The sequence below is a fragment of the Patella vulgata genome, chromosome 1 (genome assembly GCF_932274485.2).
Source record: "Patella vulgata chromosome 1, xgPatVulg1.2, whole genome shotgun sequence".
In the NCBI taxonomy this organism is placed as follows: domain Eukaryota; kingdom Metazoa; phylum Mollusca; class Gastropoda; family Patellidae; genus Patella; species Patella vulgata.
This window is the reverse complement of record NC_065879.2, coordinates 8,260,164-8,286,200: the sequence shown is the minus strand read 5'-3', so window position 1 is coordinate 8,286,200 and position 26,037 is coordinate 8,260,164. Positions and strand designations below refer to the sequence as shown.

The following is a 26,037-nucleotide window of genomic DNA, read 5'->3' as shown; positions in this document are numbered from 1 at the left end:
TTAATTCAATTATTAACTGCCAATAATAGAGTTTAAATCCGTTGAAAATTTAAAACATCCGATGGTCAAGAGTTGATTAAGGGCCAGGCATGTGAATAAATGTCTAACTAATTAATGACCTACTTTGAAACCAAACGAAAGATCTGCAATCCTTGAGTGGCATTTAGCAATTGAGCACATTAAAAAAACACAAAACAATTTATATTGAATACAATCACAGGTTTATACACATATAGCACAACATTTCGATAAATATTACCTTTTAGTTTGCTAATTTATCATTTGTACTTGATAACGATAAGAGAATACTTGTCGAAACGTCGTGCTATATGTGTATAAACCAGTGATTGTATTCCATATAATTTGTGTTGTGTTTTTTTGAAAGATCTGCATTTGGCAGATTTAGCTCTTACATAATACATTATAAAAGGAAGTGTACACATTCCATGAGGAAAATACAAATAAGCCTTGTTCATTGCCCGCAGTACTCAGTCATACTTAAAAGTTATACTACAAAAACAATAAAAAAAAATTCCTTTAAATCACAAAGATACAGCTAAATAATCTACTTCTTAATCAATTCAACAAACAAATGACATTTCTTAATATATATGTAACTCATGATTTTGAATTCCTCTACAGTTTAATCTTTGCTGTTTATTTGAATGCATTTTTAATTAAATTATACTCAAATGTGCCTTGGAACTGAGAGTGGTATCAGGTGTTCCTAAAAGGGTAAGCACACTCTGACTGCCTTTTTTAGGATGTCACTAAAAAAAACAACCTGTATTATCAAAGATACAACTAGTATAATATACAACAGGTATGCTTTTATCAAATGTAGTGGAGTAAACACTACAGAAGAATACATAGTCATTTACTCTTATTAAAATCTCTTAATTGGACAGTGACACGAGTTCACAAAGCATTCTCAGACTTAAGTCAAGAATCTAGTCAAAATTTTTCGCCTTATTGTAACTAAAATATAGCCCATTATTAAAACTGTTGTTGTGTTAATGTATCAAATACCCTAATAAGAAACTATGTGCAATTTTTTGTGTTTCTGGATCAAAGTTATTTCTTATAAACAGTAATTGAAAGTTGAGTAAATTCTCAACGCAAGTCTGAGAATGCTTTGTGAACTTGGGGCCAGAAGTTCCAGAAAAGCTAAACATACATGTATGTACATGTACCCTGTGCCTTTCATAAGATCTGCCAGTGAACACCTTTTGCCAACAATTCTTGAAATCTTTGTCAAAGGACAATCAATGACTGCACAAGTATTATTTTAAGGGTAGGGAGTAAGTATAAATATTGTAAGAGCATGGTCTCTTGCTCTTATCATGAGTGAGCTAGAATCTATTTCTACTGTAAGCTTCAAGTTGCTCTACTAGACTGACTCAACTACACAATCTGCTCGAGGAAGGGTTTTGGGTCATTGCTTTATTTGATTTGCTTGCTTGTCATTACTTGTTCAATTAATAAGACAATTTTTTTTGTCACAAACACATAAGACCTGTATGTACATATTTCAATTCATTCACCCAATAATACTTTGTTTTCAAGAACAAGAAAGAAGCCTCCACATTCTTTAAACATAAGAATCTACAACAAGCATTAGTTATACATTCATCAATCAAAAGCCTACATATTTCATGTCAAGGTACAGATCATTTTAAATGCACAGCCAGATTTAACCAAGATAGAAAATATAAATAAGCCATTATTTTAGATGTAATCTTGTAAAATCTTCCAGAACAGATAAACAGTGCAGCCTTTCCGCAGGAATCAATCAACAGTATCAATACAAGCTTAGATTTTGTAACAGGAGTTAAATAAAGGATAACAAATGACCTAGATATAATGAAAAATTTATAGACTGACATTGCATAATATATACATATATGATACAACAGCCTAGACTAGACAACACTTTATACAATACTGAGAGAGAGAGAGATAGGGTATAACGTCCACTCGACACAAACTAGGTCATTTTGGGACTAACATATGGTTTAATTTTTATTTCAATAATTCGCTTGAGTGTAGGGGTCTTTAGCAGTGGGAGGAAACCGGAGGACCCAGAGAAAACTCACGAGGTTGGACAGGCAACCCTACTCCTTGTCACGTACAACCGGGGATTCGAAACCACGGCAGTTGACTCGATGACAGGTCTCATGATACAGCGCGCGCATGCTAACCATTCGGCCATCCAACCCCCATCCTCTAATAGGAACAGCTATTTTAAATGAGAAATGGGATTTAATGTCCACTGGACACAAACTAGGTCATTTTGGGACTAACATAAGGTTTTATTTCAATAACTTGCTTGCCGGTGGGGGTCTTGAGCAGTGGGAGAAAAACAGGCGGATCCGGGGGAAAACCCACGAGGTTGGACAGGCGCCCCCTACCCCTTGTCATGTACAACAGGGGAATTGACACCAAGCCAGTTGACTTGATGACAGACCTTATGATACAACACACACACGCTAACCATTCGTCCATCCAACAGTCCCTGTTTCTGAAAGAAGCCTTCAGATAAGTAAAAATGGTGTCATTTAAAGATATACCATTTTGCTATATTTTTCTTGGATTAAATCACTTGTACATCAAAGGGCTGTAATCAAAGCATTTACATTTAGTCTGTAAAACTAATGTTTAGACAGTTCTACATGCCTGAAAACTCTGACTTAAATGGTACTTTTTAAGACCTGAAAATTTTAACTGGTACTAATATCACCTCGGGTTTATGGATCCCCTTACTTTAGATAATCCATCTTGGGTGCCCAGTTATGGTGTAAGTCTACCCCTTAATATTGGGTGAATGTGTTTATTTAAATACTACCTGGCCATACTAATATCTTACAATATATCGGTCATTAAGAGAAAGAGATATATATTTGTTAATTTTATTTCCATGCCTATGTGTGCAATTGGATTTAATGTCTCACTGCTCAATTACATGTATATCAATGGACTGGCCTTTATTTTTTTTGTCCCTTCTGAACAACTAGACATACTTTACTTGACAACCCTGCAAGAGTGACCTTGGAAGATTGTTCTCAAAGACCACAGGGGAAATGAAATCCATGACAAAAATGGGACTGTGGATTATTTGTCATTGGTACAAAAACAATCATTTCTCAGCCAGACATCACTTCTAAATAAAAAAAACCCTGGTACTTACAGAAAGAGAGAGAAATAGGGTTTAACGTCCACTCAACACAAACTAGGTCATATTAGGACTAACACATGGTTCAATTTTATTTCAGTAATTCACTTGCACGTAGGGGTCTTTATCAGTGGGAGGAAACCAGAGGACCTGAAGAAAACCCACGAGGTTGGACAGGCAACCCTACTCCTTGTCATGTAAAACTTTGGGAATCGAAACCATGCCAGTTGACTCAATGACAGACCTTACGATACAGCGCGCACATGCTAACCATTCGGCCATCCAATACCCCCCCCCCCCCCCGTCTTGTTCACTAATGCAACACGGTTTCCTTGTGCTGCAGAATATACAAGCAAGTCACTAAAAATAACCAATGCAATCAATGGACTTTAAAATTTAACAAAATTTCCATGAAATTACAGATAGAATACATGTATGTCATGGTTGAATATTCTTTTATGAAATTCCACATAGTATATTAAGAAGGTCCAATGTATGTCATGGCCGAAAATTCTTTTATGAAATTCCACATAGAAGATTTAGAAGGCCCAATGCATGTCATGGCTGAAAATTCTTTCATGAAATTCCACATAGAATACTTAGAAGGCCCGAAGTTGTTAAGGCTTTTAACAGACTATCGCTACCTACAGGAAGGACAGTACATATAATTGGTTAAAATTTTCTTCTTAAACAAAATGGCGGACCAAAGTCAAAATGAAGACAGTTCTTTAAATAACTGGTAGCCAGGATAGATCCATGAGGATCAGAGTTATGAGATCGGTTTGTTTTATTCTGTCATAATTATTGCCACTCCAAATTTATCAGTCAACCAATTCAAAATGGTTGAATTGTTTTGATTTTTTTAAAAAACTACAGGTACAGTGTATTATAAGGTTGCAATACATGCACAGTAAAAAGAAAGTCCTGACAAAAGACATAATTATGTATATACTTACATGTATGTGATATTAATATAGTGGAAAGAAACTAGGTCACAAGCTACTTTTAAAAAATCCTTTATAATAATAACTATTTTTAAGAAGGCTTTGCATCCAAATATCATGCACATCCTACCTTTCAAAATCTTTTTACACGAGTGACCAAACAGGACTTTTCTTTAAGATACATTATGTAAGATTTAAAGATACATTATGGGAGATTAGATAAATAGCTCGAAGTTCTCACTATAATAGTTAAAAACTAGATAATGTAAAGGGAAATTGCTGAAAAATTCAGTCAAACTGATCCACTCTGAGCCGAGAATTTAGCGATTGAATTTTCAGCCTAGCCTCAGTCATCAATCATTACTAAAGTCGGTACGATAAAAAACATAGTCTCGATTATCCTTTTCATGATTAAATCACGAATGGACAGCAAATCGGAACCTAATCCAATAAATAAACATCACAGCCTACCGAAGTCATCGAGAGTTGTTATGGTCTTGTTTCATTAATAAATGTCTAATTTATATCTTCTTTGATTGGCATTTAGTAATTGAACATATTAACACAAGATACAATTTTATGGATACACGATTACTGAGTTTGATATTGATGACGTTTCGACGAGGATACTCTCATCTTTATCAAGTAAATGATAAAGTATGCTTAGGTTCGTTTTCGGACGTTAAACCTCATTTCATTTCGGTCTCATTAGAATATTTTATTGCTGTCATTAAAAAGTCTCTTGATGTAATGTAAGATAGCCGAAAACGAACCTAAGCCTACTGTATCATTTGCTTGATAAAGACGAGTGTATCCGCGTCGAAACGTCGCTTAATATCAAACTCAGTAATTGTGTATCCATAAAATTGTATCTTGTGTCTAATTAATAAGTTAGAAAACATTTCAGACCTAAAGAAAGACTCACAATAGGTAGATTTAGCTCTTGCATAATGTATGTTTAAATATTGAGCTGAACATTCTTGCTCTAGTTTCACAATAGATAATCCAAAATAACGCCTGGAAATAAGGCACCTGTCATTTTGTCCGACAATGATTTGTCTTTTTTATTGATATTATTAATACATGTCCAGCACTAAGTTGAAAATGTCAGGTACTATTTCATTAGTGCCTGACATTATGTCAGGTACATCTACAACCGTTATTTCCAGGCCTGTCCAAAATTAATATAGAACATTTCATTTAAATCACGTTTTTTCTGAGCTTAGTTACCACTGTTTGAAGTTGTGACAGATTGTTTATTATCGTAGCATTTATTATCGCTTCTCCATTTTTAAATTAAATCATTTTTATGGCAATTGTATTTTAATACATTTACATCTGTGTCATCCGATATAACATTTGAAGCCAAAATAAAAACCTGTAATAATAGGCAGAGTTAGCTGTTACATAATGCACCAATAACAACTCCAATATATTGGCCTAGGTTTAATTAAATGTATAGCAGTGGGAGAGTGTGGACGACAAATATTACACAATATTTATGCACAAATTAATCAAAACATTGCAGACCAGAAATTAGATCAAATATTAGTTTTTTAATCACTCAGTAAAAGATTTATACTTTGATATGAACTACAGTAACAACTCAGTTTTACACTTAATCTTAAAATTTAACAACTAAAATTGCAAATGAAATTCTACATTATAATATACATAATTTGTCATGGTAAAACATAAAAGTATTACAAATAAATATAGTTTTGGCAATAATATACCCGAGAGAGAGAGATGGGGTTTAATGTCCACTTCACACAAACTAGGTCATTTTGGGACTAACATGGTTCAATTCTCTTTCAGTAATTTGATTGTGCGTAGGGGTCTTTAGCACTAGCAGTGGAAGGAAACCAGAGGACCAAGAGAAAACCCCCCCCGACGTTGGACAGGTGACCCTAATCCTTGTAACGTACAACCGGGGAAACAAACCACGCCAGTTGACTCAATAACACCGGTAATAGGAAAATTAATGAAATGAAATGGGGTTTAACGTCATACAATTCTGCTCCAACTGGGCTAAGACGGGCATACGATTGAAATTTTGCTTTGACACTGGCGTGCTATCTTTTACATGCACGCCAATGTGTACAGAAGACTGTTTTTTTCCATCCCATCCGAATTACTAGACAGCTGTCTTTGTCAGACCCTCCGTCCTGCACCACAAGGGGAAAACAGCAGAAAATCCCTATTAACTTTCTCGGCTAACGAACCAGCTTCTTGCGCACTTAACCACTTCGGCTCCAGAAAAATTAATAGGGACCCAGAGAAAAACTGTAATAACATTACGAAGTTTTGCTCTTAAAATTCATAACTCTTTTCTGTCAAGATAACCTTATTATAGATACATTATGGGAGATTAGATAAAGAGCTGACAGTTCTCACTACAATAGTTAAAAACTAGATAATGTAAAGGGAATTTACTGAAAATTTCAGTCAAATTGATCCACCCTGAATCAAGAATTTAGTGATTGTATTTTAGGTCTAGCCTCGATCATCATTTCTTTAATCAATACGATAAAAACATAATCTTGATTATCTTTTTTTTGATTTAATCATTAATGGATTTGTAATCCAGTAAATATCGAAGGCTAACGATGCCATGTGACATAGACATATAGAATGACTCAAACTAAATAAAGAAAAACACAGCCATGAACTTATCAGACAGCAGTGAACACTCAATTGGGATCACATGGTTTTGCACATTTTCTTAGTGTGCCATTCAAAATTTCGCGGCACACTTAAGACCTTGCAGCACACTGGTTGAGAATCACTGCACTAGACAGTTAAAAAGATAAAGGACCTCTGATTTGGGAAAAAAATTGATTTGGTAGATTTATGATGTCTTGATTTGTTTTGGAAAAGTGGATGATTCATTTGAGGTGTTTTAGTGACCTACTGTCTTCAAGTATTTGTTAAACCGTTTCTGAGCTGGAGATGAATAGGCCTATATATCAATTTGGAACTCATCAGTATCAGTTTTGATGCCAAAACATTTGATTCTTTTCCACTGCTTACACTCTACAAACTTATCCTGTTAGAAGTAGAACAATTAATTTTACATCACATTAATTGGCAGCCTTTCTTAATTCTAATCATAAAATATTATTTTCAATTCATAAATAATGATTTTAATCAATAGGTTATGAGAATGACAAATGACCTCAATTGAGCACCATCATATTAGCACATTGCAACCTCTCCTCTTCACTGCATCGAGTGCCGAATCGCTTCTCAACAAACACAAACTCGAGCAAATTTACGAAATATGAATCGGGACTGTGACATTTCAATTTATTTGTCAAGATTGACATTGCAATGAATAAGTGATATGTTTGCTATACTGTTGTAAACGATCGTACAACACTTCTGGAAAGCCAAGTCCTTTCTGAGTGACTGTTGTTGTTGACACACTTTCGGCCGACACCACTACTTCCTCTCTCCGCCCAGCCAGACGATTTTTAATTCACGCGGAATGCTTTGACAAAGGCTTTTACGTTGTGCTAGCTTCCATCTTTCTATTTGGAATAAATGGGATAAGAGCCCGTTGCTCTATTATGACATGAATTGCCTCGAATAAAACTTGGATATCTAGAAAAGACAGAAAGCTGAGAAGCAAAGTGTTCAATGTACCTGTTCCCTTCCTTCATTGGAGGCCGCCATCAAAATACACCATTGTACTGCGCATGCTCAGTCAGCTATTCAGTGGACCAAAATTTCCCGCGCTTTCGTATTCTAGTGTTTGCTCTCTCAGGAAAGGGATGTAGCATAGCAAAACATTGTCTCAGGGAGGGTTATTGTTTTTTAAAATATAGTTTTGGAACATGCGTATAACGACAGGGGTCTATTTGTGTAATCACCCAAATTATATATTTAACTGGGATAGGAATACAGGATTTTTGCAAATAAAAGGGAACTGTAGGGCCTAAAGTGCACAGTCTTCGGAGGGCAAACATATTTTTGACGTTTTCTAGTGATCATTTCGAGAAAAAAAAAAACTCACTGAAAAGTAGACTTAAAAGTGAAATTTATTACTTGTTACATTTAAAGTGTGATATTCTCTTTTCTGCAATGTTGATCATGCAATATAGGCATTTGGGTTGGTGTCAGTGGCGTAGGTATTAGCGTGAACCTTGTAAGGTCCAAGGTTATTAGCCTATAATATCTCCCAGAGATGTAAGAAAAGAAGGAAAACCCAGTAGAGCGAACCAAATAAATATTTATTCTAGCTCTTTATATCTGGATAAACGCAAATAATACCATTTCCCTTTTATAGGATAAAGTAGGGATATGAAATAGCCTAATGGCAACTCAATTAGTATGAAAATTGTTTTTTTGTGCTGAACATAGGCATATAGGTAGCCTATATATATAAAGGCAATTAAACAGACAATTAAACATCATTAAGGCATGATATGGTTGAATTTTATGAGATATAACTGACCAGACAGGCGAGGGAAGACGAACAAATTTCTTGATGATAATTATTTTGTAACCCACGAAATGATCGGCCACGCCCCTAAGCTTATCCTCAACGTCCCGGCATTGCATCCGAAGTGCTGTTCCGACAGTCAGGAACAGTTTGGGAACGCACTACGAGTATCCTAAATGCGCTGATAGATAGGTAGATCAATGAAGAATAGGGATATTTAACAAGTTTATGCACAATTGACAAATAAATTGATGAGGATAATATAACAATACTATTTCGATCCCTGCATAGACCGAGAAAGTTCATCGGGATTTTCCGACGTGGTTTCCCCTTGTCAGTTGTGCAGGACGGAGGGCCTGACAAGCACAGTTGTCTGGTCTTTCGGATGGGTCGAAAAACCGAGGGTCCGTATGTATACATTGGAATGCACGTAAAAGATCCCTTGGCAGTTGGAATTCGATATAAGAGCAGGCCCGCCATAGTGCTACTTCCCGGGCAAAATTTCCCTCATAACACACTGTATGGCGTACGCCCGTCTTCATTCGCCCAAATCGGAGCAGAACAGTAGGACGCTAAACCCCATTTCATTTCTGTTATAACATTGTAAACCGCAGGCTTTTAATCCCAAGAATTATTCCTACATAAAGTAACTGGCGGGGTTTCGATTCCCCGGTTGTACGTGACAAGGAGTAGGGTCGCCTGTCCAACCTTGTGGGTTTCCTCCCACTGCTAAGGACCCCTACGTCGAGTGGACGTTAAACACCATTTCTCTCTCTCCCTACATAAAGTTAGGCCCTATCTCTTTCCCAGAATCGTTCAGAAGGTACGGGAAGATGAGGTCTCGCGTACACACATTGGCGTGCACGTAAAGGAACGCGATGCGGCACCGGTTTACTTATTAGGAAAACTTGCCGCTTCTAAAATCAAGTTCTTAAAATTACGTCGTTCACAGAGTCTGTAGAATTGTCAGTGCAAAGTTGTCCTTGTTTGAAGAAAAACGGATAAACTTGAAAGTAAAACAGCTTCAGACTTTGATTTTGTATGATAAAACATTCTTCAAAGGCGTCGTCATGGGCAACGCCGTTGGTAATCCGGGAACTTGAAAGTAGTTCCAATGGCGGACTTCGTCATACAGCCGAGGCTAGATGTAGTGTAGGCTACTGGAATCTGCTGAAGTTTGCCAAGTGTAGCAATTGGACTGCGGTATCATACATTGTGTTGTTGTTCTTAGTGTTTAGCGTCCGCTTCCACCGAGGGTGATATCACATACAGGTTTGTTTTATTTCCATTTGTATCAGGCCCGCAGCCAGGGTCGGCAATTTTTTTTCGGGGGGGGGGGGCAAAAATTGCCGACCATAGCTCTAAAATACCTACCGTAGACTGTGCCGGGTGTGCCCCCCCTAAAAACTTCACTGCCCCTCCGAAGCTAGCAAGCTGGCTACGGGCCTGATTTGTATTAGGCCTATCTTATTATATTACCGGAGCCACGGTGGCTAGTTGGTTAAGACGCTGGCTCGCTAGCCTGGAGGTCGGGTGTTCGATCCCTGCATTGGCCGAGAAAGTTCATTGGGATTTTCCGACGTGGTTTCTCCTTGTCAGTGGTGCAGAACGGAGGGCCTGACAAGGACAGCTGTCTAGTCCTTCGGATGAGACGAAAAACCGAGGTCCCGTGTATACATTGAAATGCACGTAAAAGATCCCTTGGCAGTTGGAATTCGATATAGGAGTAGGCGATAGTGCCGCTGTCCGGGCAAAATTTCCCTCATAGCACACTGTATGCCCGTCTTCATTAGCCCAGTATAGGAGCAGAACAGTAGGACGTTAAACCCCATTTCATTTCATTTATTATATTACCCGGAATAATCCTCACTAGGTTGAAAAGGCGCCCCTATCTCCAAGCCACATGCGCTCACACTAGGGATTGAAACCACGACCGCATGCCTGAAGTAACCGACCCAGTGGCGGCGCAAAGTCAAAGGATAATGGGGCAAAGGCGCGAGTTTCAACTAGGGGTATCGGGGCGGGGGGGGGGGGCGGGGGGGGGGGGGGGGCGGCGTCCCCAGAAATTTTTGAAAAATTAACTGGCAGAAATGCAATCGTTAGGATAAATAGAGCTTACCAGATACCGTCTGACGACAAATCACTAGTTTATCCGATTAGAGAGGAACGTGTCAAACGAACCGAGTGAGTGAATCAAGGTGAATGAATATTTTCGCGACGATATTTTAAGAAATAGATTGCCGGAAATGCAGTCTGGCAGTATTTCCGACACTGGTCGACGAGATAGTAGAGCTAACCAGATACTGTCTGTCGACAAAACACTAGCTTATCCCAACAGAGAGGGAGGTGTCAAACGAACGGAGTGAGCGAATCAAAGTGAATACATATTCTCGCCGCGACGAAACTATAAAATGCACATCTGAAGTGGTTAACGTGTTATTGTTTATAGTAGGTTTACAATAGGATGGTTTCGGTAAGAATGCCCCACCCACCCACCCCTTTGCGCCGCCATTGAACCAATCAGCTAAAGCTCGAAGCGCGACAATCTAGAACACTAGATCATCCCACACTCTAATGCATTCTGGTAGAACAAATTTAAATATACCCATCGTATTAATTAGCCTACTATAACTTCTTTCTGATTTCCATCTGGGGTCATTTGACTCCGGTGTCTTTTATTGCGGCTCAATTGTCAAGGTCGTTGAGGTGTAAATAAGGATAGAGCACGTGATTGTTGACGAGATTGTAAGTTAGGGTTAGGGTAAGCTTTGGGGCTAGGTCCAGGGTTAGCGCTAGCCCTGTTTACATCTCGTGACTATGACTAAATATTGAGCTGGCCTTATCATTTAGTACTTAGCACTAACCCTTAAATATTATTGCATATTTTTACCATCTTCATTACTTTTTGTTTGTTTTGTTTTTAAAGTTTATTTACTAAATATTATATATGTACACTCATATAAGCATGAAAGTAAATATCCTACAGTGCAATATAGGCCTACATACGTTTGAAGATTTAATTTAACATGTATTCACATTTGCCTATAATACATAAAATACGATTATATAATATAAACAATCGGATATATTATACTGCAATATCAAAGGGGGGATGGATGGCCGAATGGTTAGCACGCGCGCGCTGTATCATACGGTCTGTCATTGAGTCAACTGGCGAGGTTTCGATTCCCGGTTTTACGTGACAAGGAGTAGGGTCGCCTGTCCAACCTCGTGGGTTTTCTCCGGGTCCTTCGGTTTCCTCCCACTGCTAAAGACCCCTACGCGCAAGCGAATTATTGAAATAAAAAAAAATTAAACCACATGTTAGTCCCGAAATGACCTAGTTTGTGTCGAGTGGACGTTAAACCCCATTTCTCTCTCTCTTTGCAATATCAAAGGTTTATATACATATAACAATTAATTATAAAAGGATATTGGTCTTTGTATCTTAAGCGGTAAATAATTTAAGTGGTCAACACCCGTGGATCTAAGTTGTCATTAGCAATTAGTGCATGAAGGTAGAACGTTATTAAACACCATTTCCATTTGTTTATATCATAACTTGACCCGCCCAATAACACAATCTGTATTTGGCCTATACGCTCCAATAAACAAAGTTATGGAGATGTGCTAATTAATGTCATCATGTCGTCAATTTGGAGAAATGAAATGGCGTTTTAAATCCTATACTGTTCTACACCAATCGTTGTGTTGGGGACGACAATTTAAGAAAATATAACGAAGATCGTTTCATACACTGTGTTATTTAAAATTAGTATGATATATAAAAATGGTACACCTGAAACACACGAAAAAAAATAGCGGCACACCTGGCTAAATATATATATCAAAATTATTTGGAATTTGAAATTTGCAAAATAAAATCGTTGTTGTAAGTCAGGCGGAATACAACCGTAGACAGAGACTAGTCATAGACACATAGAATGACTCAAACTAAATAAAGCTATGAACTTATCAGTAGACACCAGTAGTGAATACTCAATTGGGATCACGTGGTTTTCTTAGTGTGCCGTTCAAAATTTCACGGCACACTTAGGAAGATCTCGCGGCACACAGGTTGAGAATCACTGCTCTATATATTGGTCTGTGTGTATTACACTAACAATCTAATTGTTTATTACATAGAGAAATGTGGTTTAACGTCCATTGGACACAAACTAGGTCATTTCGGGACTAACATATGGTTTAATTTTATTTCAATAATTCACTTGCGCTTAGGGGTCTTTAGCAGTGGGAGGACCCGAATAAAACTCACGAACAGGCGATCCCACTGCCTGTCACGTACAAGAGTGGAATCGAAACCACGCGAATGGTAATTAGCGTGCACGCGCTGTATCATAAAGTCTGTCATTGAGTCAACTGGCGTGGTTTCGATTCCCCGCTTGTACGTGACAAAGAGTAGGGTCGCCTACCCAACCTCGTGGGTTTTCTCCTGGTTCTCAGGTTTCCTCCCACTGCTAAAGACTGCTACGCGCCAGCGAATCATTAAATAAAATTGAACCATGTTTGTGTCGAGTGGACGTTAAACCCCATTTCTCTCTCTTTCTCTCTTTGCACGATAAGGAGTAGGGTCCTCCGGTTTCCTCCCACTGCTAAAGACCCATATATGTTAGCCCCGAGCTGACCTTGTTAATCACCATTTCCCTCTATATATATTTATGTATATTACTTATAAAAAAAACGACTTACTGACGAGAATCAGAATGTATATTGTTGCTTAGTCTCACAAGGTGTGGTGTATTAAATGTAATGGCTATCCTTGGCGGGCAATTTTTACTACACTTGTGGGCGCTATTGACCCCAAGCAAACGTTCTTGTGGGATCTTGTCGGTGAATAGCAGGCCACGATAGTTTAGTTGATTTCCATTATATGATTCACTGATAACCGGATATTATTCTACCAATGACAATCGACCATTTGTTTTCGAACATTGCACGCACGTTCTGTTATGGACGGTTTTAATCTGTTAACTAAACATGACTCAATTATATTCTCATATTTGCGTTGGATCGCAACAGATTTACTTTCGAGGAAGTCTATAGTTTTATTTTATGTAGCCAAATCTTCAGCGAGAAAGCAATCATTGTCGACCAAGATTGCATAGAGAGATTGGTGCAAATTACTAAGAAAAGTGTAAGGATGCTTAATGCTGGTTGGTTTAGTTACTCTATAGAGTTCCGACCTATTGAATCGGATACATTCGGAAACGTTATCGCACTGGTTTAGAAAGAGATAGTGTGTATAGAAGAGTGATTACTTTGTATGACTGCCTATGGCAAGGGTTAAGTCTAGAAGTTAAGGTCGCGAGATTTAAAAAGGGATTAGGGCACGTGATTGTTGACGAGATTCTAGGGTAGGAGTTAGAGCTAGGTTTAGGGTTACCGCTAGCCCTGTTTTGCATCTCGTGACCTTTGACCAAATCTGCAGTGCAGTGGGCCTTCTTAACTTTTAGACATATACCCTGCAGCAAGGTGTTCTGGACGGACAAAGTTCTCTGACCTTTCCTGCCCGTAGGCCTAATAAAAAAGATACAAGAAAACAACAACAATAGAATAATAGAAATATACACATGATGCGCGCGCGCGTGTGTGTGTGTGTGGATGAAAATATATATAAAATAAATGTATTATACATTTGTACAAGATTGTTACATATCGGCTTTATTGATTTTATGTTTTGTATGTTAAATTTTATAGCTACATAATATGTTGATATTTTTGTATAGATGTTGAAGTTATTTATTATTTACAGTGAACAACGCAAAATAATCAAATTAAATGAAGCAAATGAACTACAATCAGCTATCTATAAACGGTTTGCCATACCTGATAACGGTGAAATTATACTACAACAGTATATATGATTAGGCTTATAATGATTACTTTGATATGGAAAATGGTGATCTACCCGAAATTATACTGAGTTCAAATGGTATCCTAAACAGAAATAGTTCAACTGAGGACTGCGAGGAAGGCAACATACCTGACAGGCGATGGTCATCAAGGTTTAAAGTCCAATCTGAAACCTTTGGAAATGAAATGAAATGGGGTTTAACGTTCTACTGTTCTGCTCCTATGCTGGGCTAATGAAGATGGGCATACGCCATACAGTGTGCTATGAGGGAAATTTTGTCTGGGCAGCTGCACTATCGCCTACTCTTATATCGAATTCCAACTGCCAAGGGATCTTTTACGTGCATTCCAATGTATACACGGGACCTCGGTTTTCCGTCTCACCCGAAGGACTAGACAGCTGTCCTTGCCAGGCCCTCCGTCCTGCATCACTGACAAGGGGGAACCACGCCGGAAAATCTGGATGAACTTTCTCGGCCAATGCAGGAATCAAACACCCGACCTCCAGGCTAGGTCGGGTGTTCGATCCCTGCATTGGCCGAGAAAGTTCATCCGGATTTTCGACTTCGTCTTCAAGAGTCTCTTACATTTAAAGAGGTTCTAAATCCAGCACTGACTATTGCCTTAATGAAATCGTTGTACAATCAAATAACAAGATATACATTGTAAGATATTATATTAATTATGAATCGTATTCTATTAAATAAGTTATGTATATAATAGGCCTATGGTATTCTCAAATTGCACAAACAAAATCATGAAATGTTAAGCTTTCGACACAAGCCATCCTATTATTCTTCGAAAAGAAACTATCGATGTTTACTGATCTCCTTTATGCATATATTTTTTTTTATTCGAGCTATCCAACACCTTTCCATTACAGAGATGCAATCGACGCTTTACTGTCGCCGTACCTTGTAAGATTTGCAAACTTATGGATGTAAAGATGCTGTTGTGGTATTTATTTATTTATTTATTTATCTGAAATATGGGCATACGGTTCAGGAAGGTATAGGATCATGTTGGCCAAAGGAAGGTCGTGGAAATGTTAAAGTTGTTGGAGACGACATATACTTGGCTCGTTGGCGCTAGTCGCTGGCTCACAGCATGGAATGTATTGAGGTCCTGGGTCCGGTCTTAATATTCTCAAAGATAGACCCTTGGAATCCTCTTGTCAGACTTCGACTTCCTGTTGTCAGAAGGTGTGAAGAGGAAAACCGTAACTGAATGGAATGAAAATCCGAGATCGCGTCTCTTTGAATGACATTCCTAGACAGTCGAATATCGAAAAAGTGTAGTTCTGCGTTCCCATGGCACTTTGAAGAGCATAATTATAATACCCCACTTAAACTCTCAGGCATATTCTTTAAAAACTCCCCAGTGCTAACCAATCCATTAATTATACATCAAAACTTATTTGAATTGGAAATATTCTCTAAATTTAAGTTTTAAGTTTGCTTTATTTCATGAACCTCTATTATCTTGACCTACTTTGTTGCATATTGTCTCTTTAATTAATCACTAATCCGTTTACATTATTCTACCCGATACAAGAAAATAATTGAAAAGTAATTGATTTCGTACAAAAGTAAAAAAAAAACTAAATTGAAAATGTAGACCTATACTTAAACATTTATAGAGAAAATGGAAAACGATGCTTTCAGACAAGTTTTACAACATGCGTAAAAGGCGTGACAGCGATGTTAAAAAAGTTATGGCGAAGAAAAGAATAATTCCGCTGTCGAATAATCTGCAGTAACAGAATCTCCATCATCATTAACAACAGCACAAGCAACGGCATCATCATCATCACCATTAGCATCATCATTATCAACAGCACTAGTAACGGCATCATCATCATCACCGTTAGCATCATCATTACCAACAGCACTACGGCATCATCATCGTTATCACCATTAGCATCGTCATTACCAACAGCACTAGTAACTGCACCATCATCATCATCACCATTAGCATCATCATTACCAACAGCACTAGTAACGGCATCATCATCATCATCATCATCATCATTATTAGGAACAGCATCCTACTGAGGTTTGAATACCAGAGAGGTAAGATATGGATGATCAATGAATCAACTAAAAAACTCCAAGATATGGATGATCAATGAATCAACTAAACAACTCCAAGATATGGATGGTCAATGAATTGACTAAACAACTAAACAACTCCAAGATATGGACGATCAATGAATCAACTAAACAACTCCAAGATATGGATGATCAATGAATCAACTAAACAACTCCAAGATATGGATGATCAATGAATCAACTAAACAACTCCAAGATATGGATGGTCAATGAATTGACTAAACAACTAAACAACTCCAAGATATGGACGATCAATGAATCAACTAAACAACTCCAAGATATGGATGATCAATGAATCAACTAAACAACTCCAAGATATGGATGATCAATGAATCAACTAAACAGCTCCAAGATATGGATGATCAATGAATCAACTAAACAGCTCCAAGATATGGATGATCAATGAATCAACTAAAAAACTCCAAGATATAGATGATCAATGAATCAACTAAACAACTCCAAGATATGGATGATCAATGAATTGACTAAACAACTAAACAACTCCAAGATATGGATGATCAATGAATCAACTAAACAACTCCAAGATATGGATGATCAATGAATCAACTAAACAGCTCCAAGATATGGATGATCAATGAATCAACTAAACAACTCCAAGATATAGATGATCAATGAATCAACTAAACAGCTCAAAGATATGGATGATCAATGAATCAACTAAAAAACTCTAAGATATAGATGATCAATGAATCAACTAAACAACTCCAAGATATGGATGATCAATGAATCAACTAAAAAACTCCAAGATATAGATGATCAATGAATCAACTAAACAACTCCAAGATATGGATGATCAATGAATTGACTAAACAACTAAACAACTCCAAGATATGGACGATCAATGAATCAACTAAACAACTCCACGATATGAATGATCAATGAATCAACTAATAGTCTGGAGGCTCAGTGCGGAGAGGTGTCAATCAAATGAGTAAACTTTTGCGTAGAATACAATGCCGGGTGGTAATCGGTCCGCCGTTGGGGCGTTTTCGAGATATTCGGGGTCAAAGGCCAAATGAGGTCATTTGCACTGAAAGGGAATGCGCAGCCATTCTTATATCACGAAAACATGCTGAAAATGATCGAAAGTAATCAACCTTTCAATAAAAATGTTAGCTTGCTAAATTTACCTGTTCTTTGTGCCCCCTGGGGCCAAAAGGTCAAATTGTCAGTTTTTGCACTAGGAAGATTTAAAGCAATAAAATGTCAGCGTAAAATATAAAAACTAAAGCTAAAAACTTATCTTTAGGTGGTTTTAGCACCGTACATTTAATTTGGAACGTCGAAAAAGATCTTGCATAACAGAATCAAAACACTACGAACCCCGCCCCCCGCACTTAGCCTCCGGTCTATAACCAACGCCAAGATATGGATGATCAATGAATCAACTAAACAACGCCAAGATCTTATTGGAATAAAAATGAGAATGGACTTGACCTTTCCTGATCGTCGCAAAGCCATAATACAAGACATAATCTCTCACAACAAATTAAAGAAGATTCCCCATGCCTGTTGCACGAGGATGAAGTTAGTTTTTATTTTACATTTTATGAACGTCTTCATATTGTAAACTCCTCGCCGTAGGGGTAATTACTTCTCAATGTCCACAAGACATTTTCATGTGCAATTCTGAAATATTTCGACAGACCACGGTAGAGAAAAGCCGGCAGTAAGTGTTATCACCTTGATAGGTGTATATTTCCGCCAACGGTTGTACAGTATGCGAGACACTGCGGGGCGAGAGCCTAAAATAATACAACTTCTACAAACCTCGAGTTCTCCCAATATTATTTCGTATTATTACACCGATTCGTAGCCTACCAAATGTTTCAGATATGCCCCCACCCAGCTGTTTTGTAATTTTCGTTCGAGTAGGCTTAACCATTGGATGGCTTCTATATTTTTAGGTCTATAATGATCAAAATGTTTTTTCCCCCAGATTTTAAATGAATTTCATAGTCTAACGTCAAATAACATTGATAAACTAGTGATTTGTCGATAAAAAGTTCCCAGAATGGTTGAAAGAAAATGGAACTAAGATTCTAGAGTTAAAACCATCTCAACCGAAGGTACGCCCGTTTTCACTATCCCAGTTGGAGCACAACAGTAGGAAACGCCTTTAATTTCATTGCATTCATCGTTTTCCGAAGGTCTGTACCGCCACCTTCTACTGACTAGGTCGATCGCGTAAATTATTAATTTTCGTCCTAGTCCGGACTTTTTTCCGTATGCAAATGAGTATGTATATGTTCTAATATGCTAAATTCTGTTATGCATTTGGCTATTATGCAAAATGCAGAACGGAGAAGTGTAATGTGCAAAATAACTATTATACTGTATAATTGAAAAGTGTATTCTGTATTTTAACACTGTGACATTGGTATTGTGGAGCAATGGAAATTGCAAATTGTAAAACTAAAATACGTATATTGAACTGCTGACATATGCAGTTTGTATAGTGAACATTGAAATAATATTGGCAACGTTATCCTTCCATACAGAAATGCCATTTGATACGACTTAGTATTTTTACAACAAATTATAAATTTACTGTCAAATAGTGGCCACATCGGTTGTTGACTCATTCAAAATCACAGGTGACCACACCCCTGTTTGGTAATAGTATATGAGAACCTATTCTGTGAATAGTTGTGTTCATGTAAAAGACCCCTTGAAAGTTGAAATCTGATGGTAATTTTTCTAATATAAAAAAAAGCACATCTACGGATATAACCACTTTCGTTTATAGATACGCATTCCAACAAAAGTATTTATTGGTTAGTTATTACCAATAAAAGTATGACAATTTTGTTATTTATCGAAATTAGGGACACCCAATTTTACTAGACAAATACTGGATTCTATGAAAAACGCCAATGGGTCGGATACAAGAAGAAATGTGAGGTAAGGGGTGAGAGAAATAAACATCCAGTAGACTGCGATTAAACGGCGGATGAAAATGTTTGCAGAAAATAATCCCGGAATTTTCTTAGGCTTCGACAGTGATGCAGGACGGAGGGCCTGACAAGGACAGTTGTCTAGTCGTTCCGATGGGACCAAAAACCGAGGGCCCGTGTACTCATTGGCGTGCACGTAAAAGATCCCTTGGCAGTTGGAATTCGATATAAGAGTAGGCCGTAGCGCCGCTGCCCGGGCAAAATTTCCCTCATAGCACACTGTATGGCGTATGCCCGTCTTCATTAGCCCAATATTATTGAATAATATGTTTTAGTCCAAATATATCACACGAAGGAATGCATCTTTAACAACAACGTTTTGTAACAAACGTGAATAACGGTTTCAAGATAAAATAATGCCCAGAGCAGAGAACACTATTCGGTCTTTGTTTTAATTAAGGAAATATTTTTGCCATTCGACTTTTACCGATCTCTGAACATGATGACATAAGAACCTTTAGAGATAACAATAATCTATTATTACCTATTTATCTTATCTGATAAATAATAAAATACGTAGCGACGATAGCCTAATCTTACATTAGAATATTACACCTTGTCTTGGAGCATTCAGACTTGTGATTTTCTGCTACATAAAAAGGTAAGTTATAGCTCGTCAATACGAATATTATTAACAACAAACAGGGGTGAAAATAGACTAGTTTAATCTGCTTGACTTTACCGTCTAAACTGACTGGCGCAATATTACTTGTTTATTTGGCTTGCGGCGTGCACTTTTCACCCCCTTCTTGGGTAAATTACAACCGACGTACACACGTAATTACTTACTAACATATGACCAGAAACGTTAGAAACATTAGTAACTTTAGCTGGTATGGCTAATTACTCCCATGCTAGGATTAGTAGATCTTTTGCCGTCAGAGTAGAATACACAGGGAACGGCAGAGTATAGTAGAAGTACAATCGGTGAGTTTGTCGGTGTAGATTTTGCACCCACGATAAACAGGTTCTCGTAAAATGGCCCCCGCAAAGGAAATTTTTGCCATCCAACAAATTCCAAATATAAATTTAATGTAAAGTTCTAGGCTCAAGTTCAGGATGTGATGCAAATACAGAAATGAAATGAAACGGGGTTTAGCGTCCTGTTGTTCTCCTGCGACTGTGTAAATACAAGAGACCATAGATTGCTGCAGATCAAAGAAAAGCACGGCACAATCGTTTGAAAAGAATTCTAGAACCGATAGCTGTTTTAAAAGAATGTTGTTTTCCCACGTTTCAATCTCCAAGCATGTAGGCCTAATTGTTCCTTCTTTAATTTGCTACCGTATCTTCAATTCAGATGTGTATTTGTTGGCGAATACCCTTCCATTAATAACAATGCTTTTAGATGGACAATTTAGATGGGCCTTGAATTTACATGACGGGTGTCATGGTATAAAAAACGAAACGAAATATAGATCTGTATTTGAATTAGATTGGGTGAATTATCTCCAGTTTCAGAATGAAGTTCTATCTATTACCGTTGCTGATATCCCTGGCAGTAAGGTAAGTATCATCTTTACGTATCACACATATCGCCTTAATTAAAAAATTATGCACTTTTAAAATTCAAAATGACCAAAATATATAAGAAATATTTGGTATTGCGGCATATATGTATACAAACTTTGTCTAATCAAAGAACACCCAATCCCCACCCCTCCCGTGCAAGACCCCCCCCCCCCCACTTATTACACCGCCCCACCCCAACGGAAGAAATCAATAGCATCCATAGGCACAGCTCTAGTAAAATAGACCTACCGACTTATTGAATTTCATCAACCGATTGACCCGATGCTGTTGAAAGTGTCTAGATTTAGTTCTATAATTAAGGTGTCTCTGTCCTATTGGGCAGTTTGGTTCGGCTACTTGGTACAAGGGACCAGAGTAAAACTTTATTCGTTATATATCTATTTGGTTCCTGGTTTTCATTGTATTATGAAACCTATATTTTATAACAACAAGACCTGACACAAACTTGACTAACGAGCTTTTCAACAACCGAATTGTTCAGTATTTTTGATTTATTAAATATTTCCCGTTTTTAACTATACATTAGTTAAGAGTTTTAAAAAGAGTTGACCATTCTTGCTATAATAAATCGAAAATAGATGATAAAAAAAGAAAATGTTGAAAATTTCAGTCAAATTACTTTGAACGGAATTGTCACTGTTAGAAGTTTGGACTAGAAATAGGCATCAATTGTGTCTTCACCGTCTATGAGAATTGGCGATCGTTTGATTGACAAACGATAACTCCACCCACATATTCTCGATTATCAAGTAACATGCTCAATGGCTATGGTAGCCTCGCTTGGCAGGCTTTTCATCGCCAGTTTCCGGTTGTGACATCAGCGAGTAACGGTAAACGTTAGCTTGGTCCGCCATTTATTGATTCAATTTTAAATGGACGAGGCTGTTTAAATCCAAACTGCATCCAAGCCATCCGTGGATATACAGAGTTGATTTTAAGCTTGTCGTGTAAATAAAGGTCTAATTAATAATTTCTATGACATCTTAAACCTAAATAAAGACTTGCAATAGGCAGATTTAGCTCTTGCATAATGTATGTTTAAGTTTGATACCTCATTATTGGGTTTATTTTGGTTTGTTTAGTGCATGTATTGTATATTAGGTATTTCTACCACTGTACTTGCAACAAACTGGGTATCGTGTGAAACCGCTACACTATTACATTGACTTTTACCTGTACTTGCAACATTGTTAAACTGGGTTTCTTGTGAAACCGCTACACTATTAAATTGCCTTTAAAAAAATGGGAATAAGGCCAAAAAGGCGACAGGCCAACTGAATGTGGTTGTCATAAATACAAACGCTTTATAGGTGAAGGAAACCGGTCATAAGGGACTACTCTCAGTTGTAAATCCCCCCCCCCCCCTAAGAGAAACGTCATAGATCACCATACTCCTCGCAGTGTTTCGTTTGATTAGAGCAGTGGTTCTTATTGTTGTGCGATCTGGTACGATACGATCAATACGATTGCTGCGACTGACCACAATATATGATAAGACCTGATAGGATCACCAAGATTACTCCACGATTAAAACCACGATTTCAATCCTAGCACGAATCATTATAGTGGGAACCTGGCATTAAACCCATCCCAGACAGGGATTTCTCGAATCATTATTTCAGGAATATGTAGAGCACGTCCTCACAGGTTGAAGCTACTAGATCCTATGTAGCCTTTAAATGTTCTTTATATTATCATTTCAAAATATTTTTTTCAGCAATATTGACGAATGGAGACCAATTTTTAGAGAGAATTTTGTTTCTATGGATACCAATAAAAATGGTGTTGTAGATATTCAAGAATATTCTGCTCTTTTTCTAACACACGACACCAATGGTGAATATTAACCTATGTCCTGATTTAAAATTAAATTAAGCAATCACCATTCTGTTCGTTGACTTATCCAATTATAATTTTTTGGATGCAATCTGATTAAAATGCAGATCCTATTTCGTTTCGTTTTTTATAGTTCAAAATTTCGATTAACTTGTCTTCATAATTAATCAATGTCTGACGTCATGGGGTCAAAAGCCTCTCGTATGACCCCTGACGCGACCTTCCACTAGAACTGGTGAGATCTTCATGTAGTGTAGGCCATCGAAAGTATAACAAAACCGAAATGAAATATAGATTGGAGTTAGTGGTACCCTTAGTAACAAAGAGTGATGAGTGTCGAGGAATGGCCGAAATATGACAAAAATAACACGATGATACGACAGAGTAAAGTGTCGTGTGATTGCGTCAATAGATCTTCATGTAGTGTAGGCCATCGAAAGTATAACAAAACCGAAATGAAATATAGATTGGAGTTAGTGGTACCCTTAGTTACAAAGAGTGATGAGTGTCGAGGAATGGCCGAAATATGACAAAAATAACACGATGATACGACAGAGTAAACTGTCGTGTGATTGCGTCAATACTTTCGTGATGTCGTGTTGTCGCGTTATCAAAGGGGGGGGGGTCACGTGGCTAAGTGGGTAAGACGCTGGCTCGCTAGCCTGGAGGTCGGGTGTTCTATCTCTGCATTGGTCGAGAAAGTTCATCCCGATTTTCCGGCGTGGTTTCCCCTTGTCAGTGATGCATAACGGAGGACCTGACAAGGACAGCTGTCTAGTCGTGCGGATGGGACGAAAACGAAAAACCGAGGTCCCGTGTACACATTGGCGTGCACGTAAAAGATCCCTTGGCAGTTTGAATTCGATATAAGAGAAGGCCGTAGCGTCGCTGCCCGGGCAAAATTTCCCTCATAGCACACTGTATGGCGTATGCCCGTCTTCATTAGCCCAGGTTAGGAGCAGAACAGTAAGACGTTAAACCCCATTTCATTTCATTTCATTTCATTTGTTATGAAAAGAGCGAGATTTAACATGGCCACTATCAGTCACCATACTTGGCACGTTTGAGGTTTTTCAATCATTTCCTTTTTAAGGTGACAAAACCATAACTCTAGATGAATATCTAAAAGATGAACCACTGGATGAGAACAAAGCCGTACTTACAGCGGAGTTCCATCACTATGACAACAACAAAGATGGCGTCGTCGATATAAAAGATCTTCAGACAGATTTTGATAAAATTGATACTAATGGTGAGATTGCAAATTCTAAAACACTACGTTCAATCTCTTGTGTCATTGTGCTTCGAGATTTATTAATTCCAGCGGGGTTGGATGGCTGAATGGTTAGTGTGTGCGCGCTGTATCATAAAGTCAACTGGCGTCGTTTCGATTCCCCAGTTGTACATGACAAGGAGTGAGTAGGATCGCCTGTCCATAAACCATACGTTAGTCCCGAAATGACCTAGTTTGTGGACGTTAAACCCCATTTCTCTCTTTCTCTCATTAATTCCAGCCCAAACCCTAAAACGTCACGTGCTAAATCTATTCATTCCATGCAATATTAGCGAACCAATAACCCATTAACCGGTTAATAATATGCTCGCAACTAGTAGGTCTACCTCTGGCGTAACGATATAATGTCCATTAATAAAGTTGGAACCACGGTGTCTCGCATATTCCTGAAGCAATGGTTCGTGAAATCTCCTGATCGAGAATTGGTCTAATCGAACACTGCGAGGAGTAACTACGTCATATCTTTTGACGAAAAACCGAGGCCCTGGGTACACGTTTCTTCCCCAGCATAACCAAAGTCGAGGACTTTATCTTGCTTATAAACCGTCTATGTTTACATGTACGCAAAATGGGAATATCCCAGAATATATCGTGTTTTGTTATGGATAAAGAAACCTACCCTGGAAGAATAACCTGTTACAGGTTTAAAGAAAAAATTTCAGAAGAATAACCCCAAATTCTCCTGTTTATACTCAAAGCGATCCTCGACTTTCAGACCGCAAGTTATTCCGAGCATAGAATATACCCCAAAGATCACAGCGCTTTACCGTTATACGTTTACAAGTATTGCGACCACGTCCATGCACAGTCAAAACAATTATATTTGTCGTTTGTTATTTCAGATGACAACCTTGTGGAACAGAATGAGTTCGTCGTCTTTGCTGAAAATGTAATGTGTACAGTTTTTTTTATCTTTGGTTATAGACAATCTGTTAGTCAATGTTTTTTTCAGACCAGATGGACGGGGATGACTCGAATTCTGTCCTTCAAGCGCACAGAAGCATGTTTTCGTGGTTGTTAGGATGGTCTCATTCATACCCCTTACGATATACTAACCAATTCCTTTTATTTGGTGAAGGGTGATGACCGAATCGTTAGCACATGCGCGTTGTATCATTAGGTCTGTCATTGAGTCAACTGGCGTGGTTTCGAATCCCTGGTTGTACGTGACAAGGAGTAGGGTCGCCCGTCAAACCTCGAGGGTTTTCTCTGGGTCCTCCGGTTTCCTCTCAATGCTGAAGTGCTGAATTGTTGAAATAAAATTGAACCATAAATGTTAGTCCCGAAATGACCTAGTTTGTGTCGAGTGGACGTTAAACTCTCTCTCTCTTTATTGCAGTTATATTTGGTTCAAGGTCACCCGGCGTTCGGTAAATAAAAATGCAGTCCCAGGACACCAAAAAGCCTAAATAAAGAGATTTTATTGCGTTGTACTTATTATATTTTTGTTGGACTGGACACACAGAAAATGGAAACGCCCTAAGATATACACACCGGAAGTAGCATAATTGAAGGGAATCTTTGGTAGTCTGGTTCCAAATATGGTCACAAATCGTTTTCGAGAGGCGCGGTGGCTAAGTGGGTAAGACATTGGCGTGCACGTAAAAGATCCCTTGGCAGTTGGAATTCGATATAAGAATAGGTCATAATGCCGCTGCCCGGGCAATAATTTCCATCATAGCACACTGCATGGCGTATGCCCGTATTCATTAGCCCAGTTGGAGCAGAAAAGTAGGACGTTAAACATTTGAAATTCCGAAAGAATGGACTTGTGTGGACGAGCGATGAGTGATCACTTTCTTCAATATTTGTGTATAGTTTTATTTTGTTCGTAATAGGTTCAAGAAA

At 38.0% G+C, this 26,037-nt stretch overlaps 1 protein-coding gene and 1 long non-coding RNA gene across 2 annotated transcripts in view; one reads left to right on the top strand and one right to left on the bottom strand.

Moving 5' to 3' along the window:
- LOC126808459 (probable serine/threonine-protein kinase nek3) overlaps positions 1 to 7,819 on the bottom strand; it is a 38,433-nt gene extending 30,614 nt beyond the window's left edge. Inside the window, exon 1 of the mRNA XM_056103243.1 lies at positions 7,765 to 7,819. Coding sequence (XP_055959218.1) covers positions 7,765 to 7,794 — 30 coding nt within the window. The 5' untranslated portion in view covers positions 7,795 to 7,819. The remainder of the gene's footprint in view (positions 1 to 7,764) is intronic.
- Positions 7,820 to 20,035: 12,216 nt separating this feature from the next.
- Positions 20,036 to 25,606, top strand: LOC130014338 (uncharacterized). The gene is made up of 6 exons (XR_008789300.1): positions 20,036 to 20,127; positions 20,982 to 21,032; positions 22,777 to 22,895; positions 23,989 to 24,147; positions 25,032 to 25,078; positions 25,529 to 25,606. It is a non-coding gene; the product is annotated as an uncharacterized LOC130014338 (long non-coding RNA).
- Positions 25,607 to 26,037: the final 431 nt, after the last annotated feature.